This window comes from Anoplophora glabripennis, unplaced genomic scaffold, assembly GCF_000390285.2.
Source record: "Anoplophora glabripennis isolate ALB-LARVAE unplaced genomic scaffold, Agla_2.0 scaffold35, whole genome shotgun sequence".
NCBI classification, from domain to species: domain Eukaryota; kingdom Metazoa; phylum Arthropoda; class Insecta; order Coleoptera; family Cerambycidae; genus Anoplophora; species Anoplophora glabripennis.
Window position 1 is genome coordinate 317,878 of NW_019417117.1, and position 27,304 is coordinate 345,181.

The 27,304-nt window shown below is 31.7% G+C and overlaps 1 protein-coding gene across 2 annotated transcripts in view; it reads right to left on the bottom strand.

The window, feature by feature from the left end:
- LOC108912569 overlaps positions 1 to 27,304 on the bottom strand; it is a 95,667-nt gene that overhangs the window by 5,332 nt on the left and 63,031 nt on the right. For both annotated transcript variants that reach the window (XM_018717829.1, XM_018717837.1), the window contains 5 exons: positions 21,091 to 21,223; positions 9,629 to 9,944; positions 9,290 to 9,521; positions 8,995 to 9,222; positions 2,107 to 2,260 (listed from right to left, as the gene is read on the bottom strand). In XM_018717829.1, the coding sequence (XP_018573345.1) occupies positions 2,107 to 2,260; positions 8,995 to 9,222; positions 9,290 to 9,521; positions 9,629 to 9,944; positions 21,091 to 21,223 (1,063 nt within the window). The remainder of the gene's footprint in view (positions 1 to 2,106; positions 2,261 to 8,994; positions 9,223 to 9,289; positions 9,522 to 9,628; positions 9,945 to 21,090; positions 21,224 to 27,304) is intronic.

The following is a 27,304-nucleotide window of genomic DNA, read 5'->3' on the forward strand; positions in this document are numbered from 1 at the left end:
TGAAGATTATTTGTAATATTAAGTAATAGTATTACATTAAAGAATTACAAGTGTACGAGAGTATAACCTCGAAATGGACAACATATGTGAATAATACACTTTTTAACACACTGATAACTGCAGTTTACTCGAAAACATGAAAATCATATTCTTATACCATTTATAATAATAATGATTTAATTCGTATAAACGAAAAACGTTTTTAAAATAAATAAAACTGTAAATAACAAAACCGTTGGATTGCTCACTCAAAACCCTGCAACTTTTGAGGTTCCAAACTTTTTGAACATCCTGTATATATTAGATTCGTATCTGTGTCTACATCAATAAGAGAACAATTTTCACAATTTCAGATACAGAATATACGTTTTAAAAATGAATATTAAATCAATTCATCAAAAAACATTATTCTTTTGCTGTTATAACAATTTTCCACTTATTACTATAAATAAAAAAATTATTTTTAGCTGGATTTACTTTTTTTAAGGTCTTAACTTAACTCTTTGATGGTTTATTAAACAAAAAAAAATTGTTTTTGTACATTATTAAACTTTATTTAACAATAAATTTCACGGATTTTTCATGAAATACTTATTTTAATTTTCTGTTATTTTTTGTTTTTTCAACTATTATTTCGATTTTTTAAGAAACATAAAATGCACCATCTTAAAGTAGAGATTTTAAGCTTTAAAAAGTGCTCTCATAAAGTTTCAATATCACATTTACAACTATAGTTTTTGATCTATAAAGTATGGCCTAAAAAGTCAAATTTGTGAGTTTTTTAAATTATTGAATGTGTTGGGCTCAATAGTTTTCAAATTAAATTTTTAAGATTTTTTCCATATCGCTCACTGTTTCAATCGTCATTTGAAGAGTAATCTGTGAAAGTTACAGATATTTATTTTAAAAATTAAAAGAATGACACCTATTTTAATATTATTGTACAAAATTATAGAATGACGTAACTTTGTACCTATGTACTATATACAGGGTGTCTCATAACTAGCTGCCAACCCTGAACAGGCCGATTCTATGATCAAAACTAAGTAAAAAAGTTCATATGAACATGGGTCCAGAAATGCTTCCTAAGGGCACAGGGACCCATTGAAGAGGGAGGAATGGAAATCATTTTTTTGCAATATCTCTCAATCGCGTTGTGACAAATGAATGAAATTTGGTATACACAGCTAAATTTTGATGAGCAATTTGATGGACTAATCCATTTATTTCCACAAGGTCTATTGGGGTGGGAACGGGGGGGGCTTGGTACTTTGCGTGTGTAACTTTTTCATCTTTGACTTTTTAACAAATTGGACAGCAAATTCCGTTTTCCCGAACTGTTTTACGTTAAAAAGGTACTCTTGTTTCAAATCGTTATCTTTAACGGTTTCTGAGAAAATCGCTCTTGAATTAATCCCACTTTGCGTCAATTTCATAGTAATTTAAACAAAACATCTTTTCCATTTAAATGATTAATTTTTATTTAATTTAATTTTTTATTATTATTTTTTTATTAAAATTAAATTAAATTTAAACAAAAAATTTTTTGTTGTTTAAATTACTATGAAATTGACCAAAGTGGGATTAATTCAAGAGCGATTTTCAAGTTTAAAGACATAAAATTCTAATAGCCGGATGACTCTTCTTTTATTTAAATTTTTGTGAGGTCGATTTGATCAGCCTTCAATTCGCATTTTAGAAAAAAACTTTATTAACATTTTTTATGTAAAATTTCCTGTTCTTTCGAATGGGCAATTAATTTTTTTTTTAATTGTATTTTTTAATATATTTTACAAAAACTGTAATTTTGCAACTAATTTGTTAAATAAATAATTTAGCGCACACTCTACAGTTGGCAACATTTTATATGTTGTTTCTGACAACTTTACAAAGCAAAAAATAAAAAGTTCTCTCTTCCCGTAATTTTCGCGAAGTCAAAATCTATCTTGACTCCACTATAATAAAGTAAAATTTTAATGCTTGTACAGTTTCTGATTTACTGACACATTATTTCTGAACCTAACTAATGCATTCAAGACTCCAATATCCTAAAGTTAAACGAACGAATAATTTTCGTCCGAATCGAGTTGATTTAACAATTTTTACCTCTCATCGGTGCAAGGGAAACATTTTCCAGCCAGAAAATCCTCGTACGAATCACAGGGGAATGCGGGAAAATGACATCTCGGAGAGACCGAATCTATAAAGAACTTGTAAGCTCTCCTGTGATTGCACAGCGATCTTCCTTCCACCGCTGACGCTGAAACATTAAAAGTATATTACTGGAAGATTACGGGGCATGAAACTAAGAGGATTTATTCCAATTCACTTATCTATTCAGCTGATATTAAAAAGGGAATAATATGTGAAGTGCCCTGTGGCTGCTTAAAGCTGACTGGGCGTTTCTTTTTCTATTATATATTTTTAAAATGTCAAAGGTTATGTTCAAGATCCAGGTTCAGGATAAAAAACCGACAGGATGTGATTACATTTTATACATAAATTACTGGTACTGCCGAAACCAGTGGAGTACTTAATATACTATTATGATAAATAGAAATTACCTGGGAAAATTTAATATATTGTGCCATTTGGAATTTGAAATTGAACCTGTACCTCTCAAAAACAGAATCTTTGAAAAAAATAATCTTTATAATAATAAGTACGCACCTAAAGTATGGAATAAATTCAGTAAAAATCCTCGAACAGGTCGATTTTTAATTTAAAAAATATATATTTTAGCATAAAAGTCGATTTTCAATCGTCATTTCTTTTCGAGTAATGACGTCATCGACATTTTTTTTAATAGCAACCCCCTATTTTTTTCCTTGATTCTGAAAGATCGTTTCATTGTCGATTAAAATGTTGCCATCTTACATAGGAAAGTTTTCGAGTAAATGACGATTTAATGTTAGAAAACGTAAATTTTATTCATTAAAAAAATAACAATTCCTATGTCAAGTAAATACAATTCATTAAGTTTTCTACCTAAATTAAGTGCCACCCACCGACTTCTTGACAATACGCAAGTCTGTGTAGAAATTCTTCTTGCACATGATGAATTATTTCTGGGGTATTTCATCTATAATAAATTTTGGAGTTCTAAATTATGTGGTCTATTAACGTACACTTTCGACTTTAAGTAGCCCCATAAAAATAGTCCAGGGGTGTAAGATCTGGGGATCTCGCGGGTCATTCCATCGGTCCTCGTCTGCCGATCCACCTCCTAGGAAAACAATTGTCCAGAAAATCTCGAACAGGGCGCGCATAGTGCGGAGGTGCACCGTCTTGCTGAAACCATATGGTGTCATCAGGAACATCAGGGTCATTATCGTTAGGAAAAATTACTGCAAGCGCTGGAACAAGGTCATTTTGTAAAAACTCTAAATATCTTTCTCCTGTAAGGATTCCTTCAAAGAATATAGGCCCTACTATTCTGTTGTCAACTATTCCAGCCCACACATTTAATTTCTGTGGAGATTGGGAATGTGTCTCTGCCATCCAATGAGGATTTTCCCGACTCCAATACCTGCAAGTTTGACGGTTCACCGTACCAATGAGACAAAACGTGGCCTCGTCTGAAAAAAGTATTTGCCGGTGTAAATCTCTATTTACTTGACATAAATTATGTGGTCTATTAACGTACACTTTGGACTTTAAGTAGCCCCATAAAAATAGTCCAGGGGTGTAAGATCTGGGGATCTCGCGGCCATTCCATCGGTCCTCGTCTGCCGATACACCTCCTAAGAAAACAATTGTCTAGAAAATCTCGAACAGGGCGCGCATAGTGCAGAGGTGAACCGTCTTGCTGAAACCATATCATCAAGAATATCAGGGTCGTTATCAACCAATCGTGAAGTATTACAAGGATTATCTACCATACTTATCAAAATGTTCTGTTTGTGATCTTCACTAACGCTTGGACGTCCAGGTTTTGGAATATCTACAACATTGCCAGTTTCTCTAAATTTAGATTCTATCTTACTGACTGTCTGGATGTTTTTCATTAAATAAATCGTAAACTTCCTGCTGCGTTCTAATCTTATCCCCGCATCCGATAAAAATTAAAATTGCAATTCTTTGTGTGACAGTTAAATGTGACATAATACTTTAAATTCAACAATAATTTTTATATCGCTTACAATAGGCTTTTTTTCGCGAGTGAAGTCGTATGTTGTAGTATGTGTAGTATGAGTGAATATTACGTTTTTGCGAGAATAGTCAGTCATTTAAACTACTATGTGACTTTACAAGTTTAGATCAAATGACTGAACTCTTCACCCTTCAGCTGAATATTCTGTTGGTATATTCAACTAGTATTGTCAGCCGGTAACGTAACCTTTTTCTTTCTGACATATTGTTTGAATGAGGATAAAAATCGTTCAGCAAAATGATGGATTCTGATACGACTGTGGAAGTGTTCAGTTTAAATTTAAACTTTAGAGGCACAGATGTTTTAGTAAACGTAGACGTTACTTAATGGTAAGATTAATTTTTTATATGGGACATATTTGCGATCCACTTTGCTTCAGGATTATCCTCTTTTTTGTGACCTAGGCCAGAGATAATATTGGTGGAATCATTCAGGTCTTTTTCGTATGAATTACATAAAAAAACAAATAAATGATATAATTCTCTAAACTTATAACATAAATAAGGAACATCATCATCCTCATTCCACAAAAATATCAAAAAATATAGAGCCATGTCACAATTTCTGTTTTGTAGCCATTGACATAAATGACCAAATTCCATTCTCTTACGATAACGATTGTGTCGAATATTCGCATATCTTGCAACATCAGAATCTACATATTTTTCACGTTTTTTAAATTTGCCACTTAAAAATATTCCAAAGAAAGCATTGATATATTCCTTCAGTTTTATTTGAAGCAAATACATATATTATATAGTGTGATAACACCAATTCCCACAACACTAGATTACTGGAAGCAATAAAGGATGACAAATTATGGTTACTGGTTAGAAGTTAGAACCCATATGTCAAAGTCGTCAAAGTACATATGACAGGCTGCACCACTGAATAGTGAATATATACATTTTCGCGATCTGTTCAGGTTAGACAAGGTTAGAAATAAGATTAAAAGAGATAGAAACAGTAACTACAAGTCAGACGTAGTCACCAATATTCACTCGCGAAAAAAAGCCTATTACTTAGAAAGTCGGTATGACAGTGACACTTTGTAAAGATTTACACCAACGTAATCCATAAAAAACTTCAGGCATTTCGAAAAACTAAATTTGATAACGTTTTTGCTTTATTTTAATTGATTTGGGTTTTCTAACATTCAATCGTCATTTATTCGAAAACTTTCCTATGTAAGATGGCAATATTTTAATACTGTCGGATCGACAATGAAACGATCTTTCAGAATCAAGAAAAGAAATAGGGGATTGCTATTTAAAAAAAATGTCCGTGACGTCATTACTCGAAAACAAATGACGGTTGAAAATCGCCTTTTATTCTAAAATATGTATTTTTTAAATTAAAAATCGACCTGTTCGAGGATTTTTCCCAAAAAAAAATTGTTTCGTTATTACTGACTTCATTCCATACTTTAAGCGCGTACTGTATAATGAATGGGATATTGTGTAAAGTTACTTATTTGTGGCATAATTTTCGTTATTTTATTTACTTATTTTTTGGGAATTTTGCCACCTTTGAAAAAAAATTTTTTTAAGTAATGAAATAATCCTTTGTCTCAAAAGCATAAGTTAAAGGTTATTTTTATTATTAGAACATTGGAAGTAATCAATTTATTTTCTCATTTTCCTGATTCCGAAGTTATCACTATGAAAACTGTGACAGCCTGTACCGGGTGATTTTCTATTTATATAATGTCCGCCCACGTTAACTTGTTTATTTAGGGCAGTAAAATTTTGTAAAAATCTGAGTTTGTAGGATTTTTCCTGTACTTTTTGCACAAATATTTGAAAATTGATCAAACACAGGATATACAAAATATTTTTTTAAATGGGACAATATATCTGAATTAATTTATTTATTCTTCATTTAATTGTAAGCATTTTTTTTATATAAAAAGTCATATACTCAAAGTCAAAGTCGCTATTTGAAATATTAGCAATTAAAATTTGGAATTTAAAATTTTAAGTTCTTATCTAGTAGCAATGGATATATCAATAAAACTAACAGTGACAGTAACTTCATCAAGTAATTCAAAAAGTATCGAATTTTTATTAAAAATGCCATATTTGCAAAGAGAAAAACAAAAAATTTGAAGTTCATTTATTCGAAACAACTATAATGCCGCAGCAACGCAACGAGACTTAACTCGAGAAAATCCAATAATGCACGCTCCTTGCAAAAAAAAATAAAAGGATATTCGAAAAATTTCAACAAACTGATCAGAAAGAAAAGAGTGGTGCAAGATAACGAAGATGTACACTTAATATATTACGTTTTATGCGAGAAAATCCAAGTATAAGGCATATTTCAAAACGTTTACAAGAATGGAATGTCCGTGATACATCTCTGGGTACACATGTCTGCAATTGACCCATTTTAAGTATTACGTCAAGAGCGCCAGCCTGACACCGCCCGAATTAGTCTCCCTGCAAGGCGGGATATGGTTCCCGGAAGAGGACCACAGCAGATTGGCGCCAATATTCAACAGTCCAAAAGACTCTTAAGAAAGCTGGTTACAAGCCTTTCAAGATCGCATCCACTCCAAAACTGACACAGACGCATAGAGCAAAGAGAGTAGAATTTTCCCGCCCTATGATTGAAAGAATAAATGATAATCCCAACTTTTTAAGAAACGTTCTGTGGAAGGAGGAGTGTAACGAATGGCATTGTAAATAGAAAAAATACCAGTTATTGGGCTACAGAAAACCCATACTGTTACAGAGAATTTAGATTTCAAGGGCGCCAGTCCGTTAACTTTTGGTGCGGTCTAATGTATTACAAAAACTTGAATGGGGACTATATTTAAACTTTCCCGAAAACTACTTTCTAGATTAATTACTTTTGCAGCATTTTGGACATGTTATATTCCAGCAGGACGGAGCCCCACCCCATAGCACCTTAAGAATGAGAGACCACTTACACCAACGTTTTGACATATTGGATTGGTAGATGAAATGCACCAATTAACTGACCAGCCAACAGTCCAGATCTTCTCCAATGGATTGGGATGTTTAAAAAATCCCAGTTACCAAAATCATATTGAGAATATAGAACATCTATCTAAAACAACTAATTAGAAACGAAATAAATGAATTAAATGAAACCCATTCAAATTTTGTTAAGAGGATCTTTGGAGAAACTTCGAAGAACATTACTAAAACGCACGATGAAAACCCTGTGGAGCAACTCAATATTTAAAAACATTGATTTTTATATGATGATAACGATAAATAAGTGTCCTATTTAAAAAAGTATTTTTTTGAGCTACTCTAATATCTAATATGTTTGATCAACATTCAAATACCTGTGCAGAAAATACAGGAAAAATCGTACCTGTTCACATTTTTACAAAATTTTACTGATCCAAATAAACAAGATAAGGTGGGTGGACATAGAAAATCGCCCAGTACAAGAGTGTAATCAAATGTTACACTATTCCAGCATAAAATGACACTGACAAATAAACATTTTAACTTGGAACATGACATACCTACTCTGATTTAAAATTTTTAAAATTTCTAATTACGCTATAACTTGAAAACAAGTGAAATCGCATAACATTTGTGTTTTTTTTATTATTTTGACATGTAAAATCCATTCCTGGAGTTTGATACGATCCTCCCATCTCATCCTGTATGCACAACTCTTATTGAGCGTGAAAAGTTCGGTAATAAGGAAAGTGTTGAGGAAACGGTCATCCAATCCATATAGAAAATTGTGAACAGCCCTTAAGCAACCAACAACAGGACAAGCTGCTAAACCTACAAACAAACCTAAAGGAGAAGAAAGAAAGATTCTGGGGGTTGTAAAAAATTTGATAGGAACGATGAAAATTTCATCTGTTGCAAAACTTGTGTGACATACTGTATAAACAATGGATAATTTACTGAGACGTCAAGTAGGTGACATGAAAATTAACAATGCTGTTGAAGTGACTTCAACGCATTGGTTTTAAATTTAAAAGGGTCGATAAAAAACAAGTTGTCATGAAAAAGGAAACAAATTAAACAATTGTGATTTGCATCATCAAAGAGAGGAGACAGAATAATAATAACACATACTGGATCCGAAGATAATCGGGTGGCTAATGTATTTAGCTTATTGTATTTATTATACTTACTAAATACGATCGTATTTTTTTATTAAAAATTGATTGTAATGTATAAAAAGGTATTATTATTTGTTTGTACTTTATTAATTACGCATTGTTGTAATTATCTTCAAATTATGCAAACTACTGATAAGAATAATTTATAGTTCCACTTCTAAACATCCTCCCAGTATCTAGCTAAATTGAAACAAATCGTAATTTGAAACTTGCCACTGTTACACTTTCATACATAACATATTCGCACAGGTCAACAAATATAGGAAAAGTCCTGAGTGATAATTAAAAAAGATAACCCATTTGAAGGGAAACAGATAAAGTTTACCATTGGGTGTTAACAGAATGGACTGAACTGTACTTGTTTGGAAACCTATAATAAGTTTATTTTAATACTATTAAAAAAGAATAGTGGACTAATGCACTTATATATCTTTTTTCTTCATTATTATGTCATATAATTAGTGAGACCTAAATAAGCGTCAAATTATCGTAAATTGCGTATTTTATTTCATCAGTGAATTCACACATTACGCTGGAATTATATTCTATGGTTGCCTAAATAGTTCCACTGTTAAAAAAAAAGAACTTGGCTAAATAGGTCTACTGTTAAAAAAAAAAGAAAAAAAATAACTTGACTTAAAATATGACTATTTTCAACACAAGACGAACATACACATATATAGAATGACTTCAACCATCTACTACAAATTCTACTTACACCAAATAATATCGCTAACAGCGCCAACGAACAAATGACTGCACCCTTTCTGCATCCTTCCACCATTGGGATAGAAGTCCACGTGCCCCATAGGTTGTGACGAACCCAAACCGCCTAATATTAAATTCTCCCCATTGCTGTGTATCACATCCACAAAGGCGGCATCGTTTTGATCCAATCTCGCTCTGGGATCTTGGGATTCGAAGAGAGGTCCTGCAGGATCCAGTCCTTGAAAGAATTGAGAATATATATGTTAGCTCTAGTAGTTCAATTAGTTAATATGTTTTTGACCTACCCGTAATCCTACTCAAGTTTCCCAAGTCAGCTCCTGCAAATCCTGCAATGTGGGCACCCAGACTGAAACCAATGATGTGGGTGTTCCTCAAGGATAATCCGTTCTTCTCTACGAGACCTCTGAGTAACAAGGATAACTGTTTCCCGACCAGCCTGGTATTTGCCGAAGCCTTGACATAGTTTGGCAGTGAAGCGCCGTTGCTCCAATCGACGCAAATTATGTTTACCTCTTCCTGGAGGAAAAGAAGATAAAAGGATCGTTCGCATTAAAAAAACAATTAAATAACCTCAACGTAGCAATTATTGCATAAGGAATTACTAAGTTTCAAAAAGATCTTACCACTGCCATAAGGGCACTTCTTATCTCATACACCCAAATATAACTGCAATCGCTTCCAAACCCATGGATCAGAACCTTGGTGGGCAAACTCTTATTAAAACCTTGTTTGGCCCACTCGAACGCGTCGTCCAATTTTTCAAAAGGTACTTCTGCCGGTGGAGAACCACTTCTCTTCCTGCTTCTTCCAGGGAAAAGCATAAACTTGGTGTTTATTTCTTCCGGTTTTCCGGGAAGCATATCCAGGTAGCCAAAGGGGCCTGATGCCTCAAAGCATCCTAGATCTGGATAGCAGACGCTAGTGTCCTCTCTTTTCGTCCTGTGAAAAAAAAATGAGGTTCATTATATGTAAATAGTTTTTTTTAAATTATGTGGTATAACAATAGACCCGTTTTGTTTTATAATCAGAAACAACAAACCATCCTTAACTGGTTTATTGTTTTAATAAAATTTTTAAATATTTAATATCTCAGTGAAGGTTCTTTCATAACTGAAGAAAAAAACTATTGAATAACTAAACTAATTAAAATAATTTGTTTCTTGTTATTTCGATTAACTATGGATTACATAAATATAAAATAAATATCAAGGATACTTTGCTAATGATTGCTCTTCACATAATATTTTTGAAAATATTAATTAGTTCGTTTTTCTGCTGCGTACTAATAGGCTATTGAGTATATAAAAAAAAAGGGTTAAAAGGAACTATGACGATCAAGCAATTTTATTGCATGAATCGTTCAAATTGACATTTTAGATGAAAAAACTGCGGAGTGCTATTAAATTAGAGGATGGAAATTGGATTCAGTTTTTTAATAATAGCTCGAAAACAAAGCAAAATTTCGCTATAGTTCATAGGAAAAATTATTTCTAGAATTGAATTTCCTATCGAAATTTCTTATTTAAAAAATTTTAAAGGAAAATTTTATGCAAAAAATCGTTAATAAACAATTTGAAAAAAAGCAAAAAATTCGATTTTTTAACTTTATTTTACTTTTTTGCCTCTAGTTTTTTTTGTGTATAGATAGGTATAGGCATTGTAGATAAAAAAAAGTAGATAAAATTTCCTTCAAAATAAGAGGTTGTAAAGTATTTTTGGATGAAAATTGACTGATATATGGCCGCTCAAACTTACAATCAGCCAATTTTTCCCAAATTTCTCGGCTTATTTAAAAAATTTGAAAGAAAAATTTTATGAAAAAAATCGTTAATAAACAATTTTTAAAAAAACAAAAAATAAGATTTTATTTTAATTTTTTACTTTTTTGACTAAGTTGTGAAAATCTTTATTTATTATTAACAAATAAAACTTTTGAAATAATTTTTTATTAAGTAAAGAACGAATTTGTTGTAAAAATAATAAGAATTATAATCATTATTATGTTAAAAACGATGAAAATCTAAAAAATATTTAAGTTTGACTGTTATAACAGTTAATATTAGTCCAAAAACTAATAAAAAAAGTTAAAAAAATGTTTTTTTACTTTTTATCTTTTTTAAGTAAAGATTGCTTCATAAAAAAACAGTAGATAAAATTTCCTTCAAAAAACGAGTTTGTTTGAATTTTTTAATGAAAATTGACGGATATATGGCCGCTCAAACTTAGTAAATTTTTCGATTTTCGTCGCATTACCCTTATATGTTTTAATTCTCATTTTTTGCAAAAAGAAAGGAAACAAGACGTTCAAGGATTTTCATCACGTCACTTGTTCAAAGGGTAATTAAAAATGAAAAAACTGCTGGGTGCTATTAAATTAGAGGGTTGAAATTGAAGATAGGGGTGAAAATACACTTTTGCAGTTTTTTAAATACATATGGTTCATTTAAAAAAATTAGAAGAAACATTTTATGTAAAAAATCGTTAACAAACAATTTAAAAAAAGCAAAAAATTTGATTTTTTATTATTTTTTTTACTTTTTTTGACTCACTTTTTTGTAGAAGTAGGCAAAGAAAATTGCTTTACAAAAAAACTAAATAAGATTCCCTTCAAAATGATACATTTTCAAAGGTTTCTGGACTAATATTGACAGTTGTAACCATTCAAACTGAAATATTTTTTAGAATTTCGTCGTTCTTAACATAATAATGATTATAATTCTTATTTTTTTTTAAACGAAGTGGTTCTTTACTTAATAAAATATTATTTGAAAAGTTTTATTTGTTAATAATAAATAAAGATTTTCACAACTGTATGAAACTTTGAGAGATTTTTCAAATGAAATTACAGTTTATCATACTATATTTCTTTTTTACTATCTCAAATAAGGAGATTTATAATAAGATATAAATAATTTAATTTAAAAGCTACTTATTAATTATACTAAAATATTGGTAAAAATAATTTGAAATGTAGTTCATTTCTGTTTCGTTACAAGTCTACAAGGTCGACTTTTACCGTTTTTTTTTGTAAAAATAATACATATTATTATCATTATTATGTTAAAAACGACGAAAATCTAAAAAATATTTAAGTTTGACCGGTTATAACTCACTCAATATTAGTCCAAAAACCTTTGAAAATGCATCATTTGAAGGGAATTTCATCTAGTTTTTTGTAAAGCAATTTTTTTGCCGACTTCTACTAAAAAAAAATTACAGTAAAAAAGTAAAAAAAAAGATCTAATTATTTGCTTTTGATTGATTTGATTGATTAACGATTTTTTACATAAAATGTTTCTTCTAAATTTTTTAAATAAACCATTTTGATTTGAAATTCAATTCTCTACAAAATTTTTCCTATGAAATATACCGAAATTTTGTTTCGTTTTCGTGCTATATTTAAAAAACTGCAAAATTGCATTTTCACCCCTATCTTCAATTTCCACCGTCTAATTTAATAGCACTCCGCGTTTTTTTTTATATAAAATGACCGATTGAGCGATACTTGTAATAAAATATCTTGAACGTCATAGTTCCTTGTAAAATCCTATAATCAATAGCCTATAAAGTAAACAACATTTATTAGTTTACACGTTGTGAAAAAAATAAGTAATAGGACAATATAAAGGTCTAATATAATTATCTTAACGTGATAGTTCATAGTTGTCTTCAGTTTGCAAAAATTAAAAAAAAACTTTATCATTATCAATTTTAATGTGCTGAAATGTCACAAGTAAAATGGTGGTATACAATACAAGTAAAATTTGAAATTCATTAAACGAATTCAGAAAAGACCATATTTAGCTTTTCAGGTGTTTTTCGACATATTCTGCGGAACCCTCAGCCTTGGAAAATATTTTCCTTTAAATAAGCAAGAACGGCTTCAAGGTATCGAAAGGCAACGAATTCGGGATGTGTTTCTGTTCTGGTTATAGAACTGCAAAATCCCAGAGTAGACGTTCGATCCTGTTTTATGGTGGCTCTGTCAATTCACCGAGGCTGCTCTTCAGTATAAATCCTGAAAACTAGCCTCTCAGAACTCGGGAATCATGGCCGTTGCCTTGACGCCGTGGAATCTGATTAGTATCTTAGATGTATGCAAGGCAATTCAATCTCGTGTACCAGCTAACGTTTTCATTGGTGGTGCTGCCAACAGCTTATGTCGTCTGATACGGCTTGAAGTATTTAGAGCGGTTTTCGAGTCTGTGGTTAATTTCAGCGGCTGAATTCAAAACATGGGTGATAATTTCGATTCGAAACATAGGTGAAAATTTCGATTTCCGCTCAATGTTTTAGTTAGGTACCGTCGAACTTCGTAGGTCAGATTCGAAAGTATAGTGAAATCTGAAACACTTAGAATTCGACAACATCATTTGCTATATCTTCGATATGCCGATCACGATTTTGTGTTCAGAAAAACGGGTACAATTTTGAGTATTTAATGTAATTTTAAAATTCGTCTTCACATTCACTTATACAGAAAGTAAGAAAATTTACACACCAATATTTAAAATGATTAATTATTGTAAATTAAAAACTCCTATCTTTTGATTAACGTCTGGCGGTTTTGCAAATATAAAATGATAATTTTATGCGTCAACAAATACACGCTGATTTCTTTTGGAAATTGGTTGGAAACATAAATTTAAATCATTTCGAATGGAATAGATCCAGTTTTTAAACCAAAGCCTTCAATTACAAGAGCTTTAAAGAAAATCGTTTCCTCCCACATGCATTTTCTCTACTTAGCAACTGAGCTTGTTCTCCTTCTCGTATACCCATTGTTATTCTGTTGTTTCGGGGTTGCGGCAACTGTTTTCTATTACATTACTAAGCCTACTTTATAATGAATGCCTTGAACTAACGAACGTTCCACAAGTTGGGAGATATCAACAGGAACTTGTCAATATTTGAGCCTTTCTAAGTCCCAAGGCATATCTATGGAGGCGGGTTAGTTTGTTTATGTTGGTTTAATTCCGTGAAAGGAGCGTAACGGGAGCAAAGGATAATATTCCCGACGTTTCATAGTACACAAATATATCTTAGCTTTGTCGTTGCCGGTAATTCGACTCTGGAGCTGCAGAGATAAGTTAATTTGATATCGCTGATTCTGACAAGTTACCGAAAGAGCGTCTCGGATTAAATATGAAGACCATTCCCCGCAAGTCGTCTGTGGCAACAAATGACTGAGAGAGCCAAGTTCTTAGGTTATTTTTAAAAATGAGTCGTAAGAGAGCTATGACTGTTCGAAGCTGGTCGCTGACAATATAGCTCTTTATTTTATATCTCTAGAATCGCTTTATACAGTGTGTTACTGATATGTTTTGCCAAACTTTAAAGGCGTATTCTACCCATGAAAATAATCAACTTTTGTTCTATAACAATTTTTGATAGGACGCTTCCCTACGGAGATACAGGGTGTTAAAAGTTTCAAATATTTATATAATTTTTCCTGTAACTTCACTGACAAAAAAATATTTAGTGATAAAATTTGGGGGATGACATTTTTTTAGTAGGGACTATTTTTTCATGGATAACTTATTTCAATGTACACTCCAGTGGCGTAGTTATTAGGGGAGTAGGGGACCTTTCTTGAAAAAAAATCGTACGCCACTGGTTTTTTAAATAGTTTTGAATATTTTTAAAATGTACAATCAATTTGTGGCAATAAAGTATTCTTGTAAAGTATTCGTAAAATTGAATGGTCTTTAGATAATGGGGAAATAAATATAGCGTCCGATCAAAAATTGTTATAGGGCAAAAGTTGATTATTTTCATCGGTAGAATACGCCATTAAAGTTTGGCAAAACTTATCATTAACACGCTGTATATAGATAATTAACTTTGCGACACTAATTTACTGTGAATGAAGTATTATAACAATAATATCCACATCAACACTGTCACATTGATACCAACTCACCAAACTTCAAACCAAAAGTTGGAACAAAAGCCATTATTAAAATGTTAAAGACTGATGACTGTTAAAAATGACAACAAGCACTGATTTATTTCTCATTAACTTCAAATATAATATCTCCGTTATTGTGAAACGTTTGTTATATTGATTTTTTTGTAAAAATTAAAGATGTGTTTTATTGTTCTTTCAAATGTATTAAAACGTTGTGCATATCGCTGCTACGCCTCTGCAGTGTTTTGCTGACATTCACCGTAGATTAGTATCTCAACAACTCATTATAATCCCTCAAAAGTCACACTTGGGGAGGATTTTGCCAACTTTGAACCTTTATGTCTTTATTTGTTAACGAATACAGCCTATTTATATCAAAGCTGGAGTAACATTTTCGAATGATCCAATTATGTTTGAAAAAAAATTAATTTGTTAATACGAAATGCAATTGAAAAAACATTTTTCGAAAAATGTCCTTTTTTAAATTCGTATTTTCTATAAATAACGTCTAGAGAAAAAGTAAAACATTTATTTTGAAGTTTAAAGTCTATATTTTTAAGAAAAAAATACTCCATATTGATAAAATGATATTGATTTTTCCTGGAAGTGATTTTTGCTCGTTTTCTATAAATTGATGTTTATTTTGCACTCTTTTGTATAATGATATTAATTTAATAAATATTATCCATAAATATTGACAAATATTGTTACAATTAAACTAATGAAAAAAAATTATTAACAATAACTAAATAAACAATATTCAAGTCTATTCGACATGTAAAATGACGTGAAAAAAATCGGAAATTTGCATTTCAATTCACTTTATTTCTAGATTATATGATATAAATTCAGCCATATTTGTCTACACTAAAGTCACACTAGTGTGAATAATCACCTATCTGACTTTTCAGACTGTCTAGTTTAGCTGACAATAACAGACTGAACCAACGTGGTACGTCTCAACTGTTTGGGCTATAGAACTATCGTGGTAGGGAAATTCTCGACAGTCGTTATCTGAGAAATGCCAGTTATTCAAAACAAACGGTGGTGCGATTTCGCACTAGTGTGACCTTTGAGGGTTATCATTACATATTCACTATTTTATAATAACTATTAACAAATTAACCTAATTAGGTACGTTCTAACACATTTTGTCTAATCAATGACCTTTGAGATGAAGGATATTGACCTTTACTCCCACTCTCATTAGTCACTGACCTTATCCTTTCGAGGTATTTACACGATATCTGAAAATTTCCTCTTTCAAGGAATTTTCAGAAATTTTTAAGTATTTTGACTAAATATTTCTACGTATTTCGAGATTTTCGAGGTGTTCTATATAATTAGAGGTTACTTGAAGAGTTTTGACGTATTTCAATATACAAATAATGTATCTAAGTATTTCGAAGTTTTTGGAGTATTTTGAAGTTTTCGAAGTATCTCCATGTATTTAGTAGTCTTTGCGGTATTTAAAAGTTTCAAAAAATTTCCGATGCAGTTTTAATACTATTTTGACGTTATATTATTTTTTAACCGGTGTTTCTGACTATTGTATGTATTTGACAGTGAATTTGAGGACATTTTCTAAATTTGGTATTTATTTTTATACATTATACCTACCTACATTTCAATAACACCCTGTATCACTTCGTGAAAATATCGTAGTTCCTTTAAAATAAGAGCGAATAGTCTTTGAAAATGAACGAATAAAAAATCTATGAAAGGAAAATTAACAAGATTTATTATTAAAAAAAGTAAATGTATGTACGTGTATTTGAAGTTAAATTTCTTATAGTCTTTCAAACTAATGAAGTTTATTCGACGGAGAAAACCAGCTAATAGTGCAAAAACCAGCCTTTAAAGCTGGCATAAATGTATATATAAGGCTTAGAACTGCACTGAATCCCCATATATTTTACTCCTTAAATAAGCCAAGAGACGTAAAAAAAATATGATTTATTTTCCAGCAAGTCCCGCTATTAGGAACGAGTATAATGCAGATTGTACTCCTTAGTCCAGACTACAGAGATGTGGATTATCTACGTAAAATAATTTTATTAATTTCATTCTGTTTTTTTTTATATTATGAATCTTAGTGTACGCCATCTCCTAATTTTTTCGTAAAAAATAAAATCCATTGTTAAGGTTAAGAGAATAATAATAATAAATAATCGTCAGTATTTTTGGGTAAAAATTAAGTAGACTAGACTAAGTGGTAAATAAAAAATTATATAAACCATTATACAAATCTTTGACAACTTTCCTATTACGTTTTCAAATAATATAAAACGGTTATATAATACTAATAAATATGTATTCTGCAATATAGAAACGTCGCAAAAAAATTAATTTAAATTTTCTTCGCAAAATAGATAACTTTATATATTTGACAGCAAACAGCTTATTTATATGAATTTGGTTGCTAAATTTCATTTTGTAAGTATAACTTATTCATAAACAAGGTTAACAGTGGCGTATCAAGGGGTTCACTACATAGTCCATTGAAATGAAGGCTGAACCTCCATTTTTTCCTCTATCGATCAAACCTGGGCGCTAATATGTTTTCGACCCTCAGGAATCCGAATTCGCAAATTTTTGACCTAGGTGGTCAGGAAAGGGGTCAAACGGTCAAAAAACCGTAAAAAATAAGGTTTATCGCAAATATCTCGTAAACTACGGCAAGTAGCAAAAAAATAATTGCACCATCGTGTTCCCAGGGAAATTTTACATCGATTTTATGCTATTGCTTATTAAAATTAAATAAATTTATATCATGTTTTGGACAATTACTAAGCAAGAGAGGGGAAGTGTATATCTCCGGCGGTGAAACGTATTTGGGGAATAGTAGAGCGCGAGCACGCTACATGTATCAGCTGACTCGCAGTTGACAGCTCTAGCAGGTGTGCCTTTTTGGAATATAATGCGATTTCAAATATAATTAGCCTGCAGTTGTAGTGGATTTTTTTTGCTACTTTAATTTTTAAATGGAAAACCAAAAATATTACGAATGATTAATGAATGAACAGAAAAAAAATTTTTAGAATGAAATACTTATTGCAAAAATGAAATATACAGGGTGTCCCGAAATTAGGGGGCAATATTTCTACAGGGTGTTCTCTGTCGAAAAAGATTACTTTTTCTTTATATAAACGTGGGTCCAAAAATTCTTCCTAAATTTACCATAACTTTTTTGTGCGTTGACTTTTTTTAACTTTTGAAAAGTATGAAATTTCATGATTTTTTATTAAAAAAAGGTACTCTTGGTTCATATTGGTAGAATGTTCCATTTTTGTGTAAAATCCATTAAATATAATTTTACACGTGTTAATCACCGGAAATCGAAATTTTCAATATTTTTTATCATCGCAGGTTTTGAACAACAAACATGCGTTTGGCGTCATTTGAATTGACAGTTCAGTTATTTACTCTTTGCGAATTGTTATCAGTCGCAAAGGCAATATTTTACGAATGTAGAGCTAGCAGATATTCATAATACCCATTTCCGGTCAGACGAAAATCCACGGGCAATACAGCGCACAAATTTTCAAAATAGATTTGCAATAAATTTGTGAACAGGAATTTTAGGGGACCTAGCTACTTGGACCAATCCAGTTTCCCGTTTGTCTGAATACAGAAGGATACTTAAACTTTCTGCAAAATGATGTAAGAGAACTATTGGATGATACACCGTTAAACGTACGCTTAACATTACACTATCAACAACCTCTCTTTACCCATAATGTCATAAATTGGTTAAACGATAATTTTCCTTTCAAGTGGATAGGTAGAGGTGGTCCCATTGCATGGCCACCTCGGTCTCTAGACCTATATCCTCTAGATTACTTTCTGTGGGGTAGGTTGAAGGCTGTAGTTTATGCTACAGAAATAAATCATTTGGAAGAATTACAACAGAGGATTCATTTATTTGGCTGCAAATAATTTGTTTTTTTTTTACTTTGTCAAATAATCATTTACTAAAGATTCGAGAATTTTTATGAAGATAACAATTCACAAAAACTAAATAACTGAACTGTCAATGCAAATAACGTCAAACGCATATTTGTTATTCAAAATCTGCGACGATAAAAATATTGACAATTTCGATTCCCGGTGATTAACACATGTAACATTATTTTTAAACGGATTTTACACAAAAATGGAACATTCTACCAATATGAACCAAGAGTACCTTTTTTTAATAAAAAATCATGAAATTTCATACTTTTCAAAAGTTAAAAAAAGTCAACGCACAAAAAAGTTATGGTAAATTTAGGAAGAATTTTTGGACCCACGTTTATATAAAGAAAAAGTAATCTTTTTCGACACAGAACACCCTGTAGAAATATTCCCCCCTAATTTCGGGACACCCTGTATATTTCATTTTTGCAATAAGTATTTCATTCTAAAATTTTTTTTTCTGTTCATTCATTAATCATTCGTAATATTTTTGGTTTTCCATTTAAAAATTAAAGTAGCAAAAAAAATCCACTACAACTGCAGGCTAATTTGAAATCGCATTATATTCCAAAGAGGCACACCTGCTAGAGCTGTCAACTGCGAGTCAGCTGATACATGTAGCGTGCGCGCTCTATACTATTCCCCAAATACGTTTCACCGCCGGAGATATACACTTCCCCTCTCTTGCTTAGTAATTGTCCAAAACATGACATAAATTTATTTAATTTTAATAAGCAATAGCATAAAATCGATGTAAAATTTCACTGGGAACACGATGGTGCAATTATTTTTTTGCTACTTGCCGTAGTTTACGAGATATTTGCGAAAAATCTTATTTTGTACGTTTTTTTGACCTTTTGACCCCTTTCCTGACCACCTAGGTCAAAAATTTGCGGATTCGGATTCCTGAGGGTCGAAAACATATTTGCGCCCAGGTTTGATCGACAGAGGAAAAAATGGAGGTTCAGCCTTCATTTCAATGGACTATACACTCCCCCCTGGATAAAATCATGGAAAAACATGCAAGTTAATTTTTCAACATTCTTCTAGAAGCATATAAATGTATTTTTTTTTAGTATTCTAGCCACATTTCGAGTTTAATTTAAGAACTGAGGAATTGAGTGATCCCTTAAGAAGGATCGGGTGCATCATCGGGGGGATGAAGCGTACGCAGGGGGCCCTATACTTACCGTGTTAAATAATCATTGCTGTCAATACAAAGAAAAATATTTTTTATGACTAGAAAGTAAGTAGATTGAGATACTTGCTTGTAGATATTGAATAAAATTGAGTTTAGAATACTTATTATATATTTCCAGTTCACAATTATTATTTTTTTTACCTAATGTGCATAAATAAATGCTACGAATTAGAACAGAAAATAGCAAAAACAGGAAAAAAGTTGTTGAGAAGAATATTGTGGAGCCAAAAGCTCCGCACACCGTTCGAGAGCATCGACTAATTGACATAGAGTACATAGCACAAAACATGCACTGCTCTTTATTCATAGAACTTTTATGTATTTTAGATTTCACAGCCACATAAAAAAAAAGTTGTCTGTACTTTAAATGCGACATTATGTTATCCGTAGTATTTTTACCTCCTGATCACGAATGTGTGTATCAGAATTAAGCTATCACATCACAGGAATTTCCTAACCACAAAAAACAGATCAAAAATAGAAAAAAATCACGAAAAAATGCTAGGAAAAATATATATATAATATATAAATTGTATTGAAGACCAGACGGCAGACGACCGATAATCAAATTGTATCCTCGATTGCACTAAATGACGTCACAATGCGTTCTTGATCACGTGAAAAATTTTTATAAAAATTTAAACTTTTGTAGCATTAAAGAAATTATTTTTTGCCACTGTTAGTTGTCAATTATAAACTACAAATATGCAGTTCTCAAAGAAATTAAACTTTCATACGAATTGTCTACTGGGCAACAGTTGTATCCCCTTCAAAGTAGGACAAAATGCAATTATTTAATTACGGTGAGTAAAACAGTTGCCAGGGTGCGCCATTTCATTTAAGTCAGGGGTAATTTATTATTGTGACTTCTAAATTGCCGACAAGAAGTTACTAATGCGTATAAAGAGGCAGCACAAGATACAAAGATTCTTTCTATCACTGTAGGTTGACGCGCCAGTCTCGCCACCTTTCTGCCGCACCCCGTAAATAGGCGATGCTCGAACGCACGAACGCACCTGTTACTAATCTTCTTGAGTTCCTGTTTTTTCTCCCAGTCCTTCACGGACGACACGACGGCGTTGTAGATTTCAGCATCGTTGACTTCGTCTAGCAGTTCCAGGGAGGGGTGCAACCAAGGAAGCGCGCCCGCTGAAACAAAAACAATTCATTCAGAAAATGTGATAAAGGATGCCCGGTTACCCCATGCGTGTTCCCGCTCGTAGAAAATTTATCTGGTTGTTCAAAGAAAAAATTGCCCCTTTGTGAATACACGATTTCTTTATGTAATTCGTAATTCTCCCTTGAATGTGGAGAAAAATTCAACCGAAACGATTTTCGGTTCGAAACTGTCTTCTTTAGTGTTCAACTGTTTCAAGAGATAATCAAGTGTGACGTGAATGTAACTGTTGCTAACGTTATGGGAGCAGCATCCTGCTATAAAGAAACTATAATAGCTCCGACAAAATTAGTTTAAGAACTGTTTATTTTAATACACTATTTGTTTTTTGTCTTTATTCTCAGAAACATCGTACGTATACAAGGTGTTACAGATAAGATGTGAAATCTCTGGGATGGAGCTCGTAGAAATAAAACAAAAAGTTGATAATAACATGTACGTACTTAAAGACGAAAATCTATTGTAATAATGTAATGTAATCTGTTTTTTAATTTACAAAATAAATGGCTACAACTAATTTGGCTTGTATAGTACAGGGTGTCTCCTCGACAGTATGTGCCTATTGTGAGGATACAAAATATTTAAATAAAATTTGGCACACATGGTGTTAAATGGGATGAATCGTTTTTCCATTTCCATTTTCAATCGAAAGTATTATCTTTAGAATTTGACAGAAACGACTAATGACGTCGTCAATTATATTTTTTCCAGAAACATACCCAAATAGAAAGAAATACCACCTAAAAATCACATTACATTTTGCAATTTTCTCGGAAAAAAAAACGATTTTTCTAAGAAAACTTAAAGACCCCGTACCGTGCTTCCAGACCTATACGGGGTGTTTCTGAAATAATTGCGTTTCTTGAAATTAGTGACAGTGGACACGAAAATGAGTAACTTTTATGAAGCGATGGTCTAAAACGAAAATTAACCATAAATGTAAGCTGACCCTGTGCATCTTGTGCACGTGCGTTGTGTGTTGCAGTATTATTTACAATTAGCCGGCGTATAAAAATGTTTATTGTGTGATGCAAATCCTCACGTTGGTTGTACAGAGATCTCGGTTCTAGTAACGGTTTTCAGTGAATTTGTGGAGTGGTGTTTTTGGTGACAGAATTCTGACCGTCGTCGTTTGGAAGCATATTTATTAGCACAAGGAAACAACTAATTAGGTTACTTAATAAAATTTCGGAAATGTTGAGCTCACTCTTGTATAAATCAAATTAAATTATATGTATTGCAAGTTTAATAAGAGAAAATTTGTTAAAATATACTAATCAATTTTATTAAATTCTAATATCAGTAAAGAAAAATAGAATTTGTACATCCCCATATCTCATCGCCGTATTTACCACTGCATTAATTACCTGCCCGTTTTGTAGAGTTGAAATTAATGATGAATTAAAGAAGTAACTCACCGTGTACATTTAAATTCATACTGCATTATCTAAATGCGCATACATTACGGTTACGTCTGAAGCATCCGGACAGTCTACCGTGAAAATATACCGTTATTTTTAATGATTTTGTCCGGTGCTCGGGACAGGGTGATGTCGATGTGTAGGAGCAATGAACTGATCCGAACGAATCATATTTTTTATTACGTACATTGAGGAATGAATTCTTAAAAAGAGTATAGGTATTTTAGCCAAAATATTTTCGCTACTGAATATTGCTAAAAAAACTGTTAAGGCAGGTAAAATATTCTAAAATATGTGGTCAAACTGTCTAAAATATAATTTTTCTGAATTCGTGAATTTCAGACCCCAAAATACCGTATCCTAATATTTTAGTTCGTTGCTAAACAACCATCAGCAAACAGTACGTGAAAATTACTTTTTCGGTCTAGGCTGGGAAAGTTAATTTTCCCGTACCGTTTTTATCTATATTTTATACAAAAATACTCACAAATACACGCAGTCAAACCAAAAATGCATCATTTAATAAATATAACTTTTATTAAAAGTATCCCACATATTAAACGAATATTATAACTATTTCTTACATTTATAGTTATGTTGCAGTTTGTACAACTATTAAACATTGGCTGAACTTTACTCGATAAGTCGGTGACATTACGCTGTTAATTATTTCTCCATCGACAATCTTATTACTATTAGCAAATTTCTCTTTGTTTCTCCCCCGTTTAAATATTTTAACAGCTATGTCTAGTTTATTTGTGAAAGATTCCTCTATATAATCACAAATAATCTCGATATTTTCGTTTTACTCCGGTATTTTAATCAAAAGCTTTGATCCTAATTCAAATTTAATTGATACAGTTCATCACGGCGACATGCACGGCAACACCAAATATTAAGGCAACCTATATCTTGAGGAAAAACTAATATCTAGATATTTTAAAATTTTTAATTTTATAATAGAATGAATAGTGGCAAGGAATTTAAATAATAACGGGAAAGGCAGTAAAGTTTAAAAAATTATAAAAATTGATTTTGAAATAAATTATAAATTTGACCAAGTTGTTAACCAAGATAGTATGAGTTTGACAGAAATTAACCAATAGGAGAGAAGGAGGCATTTGAAATTTTAAAAAATATATCACTACATATTATAAAACAAAGTCCTCCGCCGCGTCTGTCTGTCTGTTTGTCTGTTCGCGATAAACTCAAAAACTACTGCACTGATTTTCATGCTGTTTTCACCAATGGTTCTCGAGGAAGGTTTTAGTATATAATTTGTTAAGTTTTTGTATACATTAACGATATGTGCTGGAGGTGTCGGAAAAAAGTAAGCCGTCTGGGAGCTTTCAACGAAAACGCTGCCTAAACCCTTTGAGATATAACAAAATAATGTATGGTGGAATTGTGTATCTTATATAGGTCTACAGAAAAGTCCGGGATGGCATATGTCTATCTCTTAAGGATAACATACTATACCCATTTTAATACTTTAAAAAATGGACAATTATAAAGCGGTAATTGGAAAGCTATTTACACAAATACGGTATTAATCCTTATCATTTTAAATACGTTAGTTGGCTTGAGCATTTCATGAAGATTATTTTTTCTCTTTACACCATGCAAATTAAATGAATACCTTAGGAGATATAGCAAAACCAAAATAATGCGCAACGAAATTAATTTCATGTCACCGTGATTCGACAGGGCCGCGCGGGCGCCCCGTGACCCCGCGCCTCGCGTCCGAGCCGGGGAGGTCCGAAAGTGTATGTAGTGCATCAATGTATGGTGGAATTGTGTATCTTCCTGCAGAAAAGTCCGCGATGGCATAAGTCTATATGTTAAAGATAACATACTACCTATATCCATTCTAATACTTTAAAAAATTGGCAATTACAAAGCGGTAATGTAAAAGCTATTTACACAAATACGGTATTAATCGTTATAATTTTAAATAAGTTAGAGGCTTTAAGCATTTCATGCACATTATTTTACTCTTTTACACCATATAATTTAAATGAACAGCTTAAGAGAAACCCCAAAAAAATTACGGACGCGAGAATAAAATTCAAGCGCCTCGCTTCGCTTGATGCGATCGCCGACCCTCCCCCCGCACCGTCTTACCTACTGTTTAGCTAATAAGCCGAACGATAACGCGCGCTTGATCCTTTAATAAACTGACTTGGAGCGAATGGAGGTGGCGACTGTGTTTTCTTTTTGGGTGTTGTTGGAAAGTTATAATTGCGTTCGATATTTTAAGGTCACATTTTTGTTTTGTATTTGTTGTCTTTAGGTAGACGGAACATACATAGATACTTGCAAACATACTTTTATTTCATTGAGTTTTAATAATTTGTTTGTTTTTTTCTTATTGTGAATCATTTAAAACTTCATAGTAGCATTTTTGTTTCGTGTTTGTTTTCTTTATGTAGTTGGATACCTAACTACTTACTTATTAATTAAAATTGATAGTCCTGAACATAGGTACTTTAATTTAATTCGTTTTGTTTTCACATTGTTGGTAGTTACCTATATTGTTTTAAATTGAAAGGTTTTGCATTTTTAGTTTTGAATTCATTTGTTGTCTTAGGTATATAGATATATCGTGAACTATTTTAAAATTAATATTAGGGTCGCATTAGATGAAAGATGATTGATTTTTTGTTTGTTACAATTTAACTCAAAAACTACTCAACCAATTTTACCGAAAGCTACATCTCCTCGGAGTAACATAGGCTATTTTATATTTGCCCGTGCGAAGCCGGGACGGGTTGCTAGTATGAAATAAAGAAGAATAAATAAGTTATTGTCGAAGAAGAATCAAGAAGAATTAAAATTTGCATAAAGAACAGAAGTTTGAAGAATATAAATTATATGAAATAGAGAAAAAGTAATTGTCAAAGAATAATCAAGAAGAATTAAAAATTTGTATGTGTAAGAATAGAAGTTTGAAGAGTATATCTCTACTCCTCATTCTAACTATGAGAATTAGCTCATAAGTCGAAGACTTGTGCGGGAGAGGAGGCGGCATATTATTATTAGGCAGGCCGCATTTGCGCCCAGGAACAACTTATGTTGGTAAGCCCTAACCACCATTCAGTGCAGGAATGAGGGAAACCTGGAAAACCTCATTAATTAGGGGGGTGGTCAAATGCCAATCGGTGTCAATCTCTCACATTCACTGAAACCGTGCGGCTATCGACCAATTTAGATAAGTTTGATCAAAAAAGGAAGAAGGTGTTATTGTCCAAAGAAAGTCCAAAGTGATAAGAAAAGGAGGACAAAAGGACAACAAGGACAAAAGAATAAGAAATATTGTGGTGAGGCAGACTAAGGAAGGTATAAAGAACTAAATGTATAAAATTTAATATCCAATTGTTGAATATCATTGTTTAGTTTAAGATTTAATTTACGATTTGGCGTAGGGTAGAGTAGGGAAAGATTAGTATACTTCTGATCACGGAAGTGCAACTAGTTATTTGCATTGAATATGGACAAAATAAAACAAATTGTTAGCCAGTTACATCTAATTTATTTATTTAATATAAACTGCAATGGATCATGGGAATTGAATTAGATTGAAATCACTTTTCGATAATAAATATAATATTTTTTATATGGTAAAATTTAAATAAATAAAAGTTTTGTTTTTATTTTAGTATCAATTGCCAAATAATTAATTAATATAAAATTTTGAAATCAAAAAGCCTTTCTATGAACCTCACCTTGAGGTAAGATAACTCAGGCTAAGGAATTTTCATTTTATTTAAAAAAAAATTTGAACAAAGACTCAAAAATTTAGCAGACAAAATTTAAATTAAAGTTTAATTATATGCTCACATGAGCTGGAGCTTAACAAGAAGAAAAATAAGTCTGGTGAGAAGAAGAAGAATCATAATATAAGCAAGTAAAGGTATTATTACAATATATTATCTGCTACTTGAGTAATAAACGTTTCCAAGTTGTTTATTTTATAATTTTTTTTTTACTTCTTTGGTTTATAGTTGTCACCATGAAGCTTCAGGAAAAGGCGTAATTTGAAATATTTTGATATATCAATGTCTTCCTTTGCGTGTTGCTCTCAACATGGAGTAATTTGACTATAACGTATATAGATGCCTTCAACTTTGTAGATAAATTTTCATCTAAAATACTGTGCAACCTTTTATTTTAAAGGAAATTTTATCTACTTTTTTTAATGAAGCAATGCCTATACCTATCTTTACTCAAAAAAAAAACTAGGGACAAAAAGTAAAAAAAAATAAAAAAATCGAATTTTTGCATAAAATGTTCCTTTTAAATTTATTAAATAAGCCATTTCGATGGGAAATTCAATTCTCTAAATAATTTTTCCTATGAACTATAGCGAAATTTTGTTTCGTTTTCGAGCTACAATTAAAAAACTGAAAGGGGTGCATTTTCACCCTCTAATTTAATAGCACTCCGCGTTTTTTTTCATCTAAAATGACCCTTTGAACGATTCATGAAATAAAATTGCTTGAACGTCATAGTTCCTTTTAACCCTGTTTTTTTTGGATATAATCAATAGCCTGTAAGTCTAACTATACCTATACATTCTTTCTGGAAGAAAATTATTGGAGAACCGAATTTTGTTAACTCTCACAAAGGGAA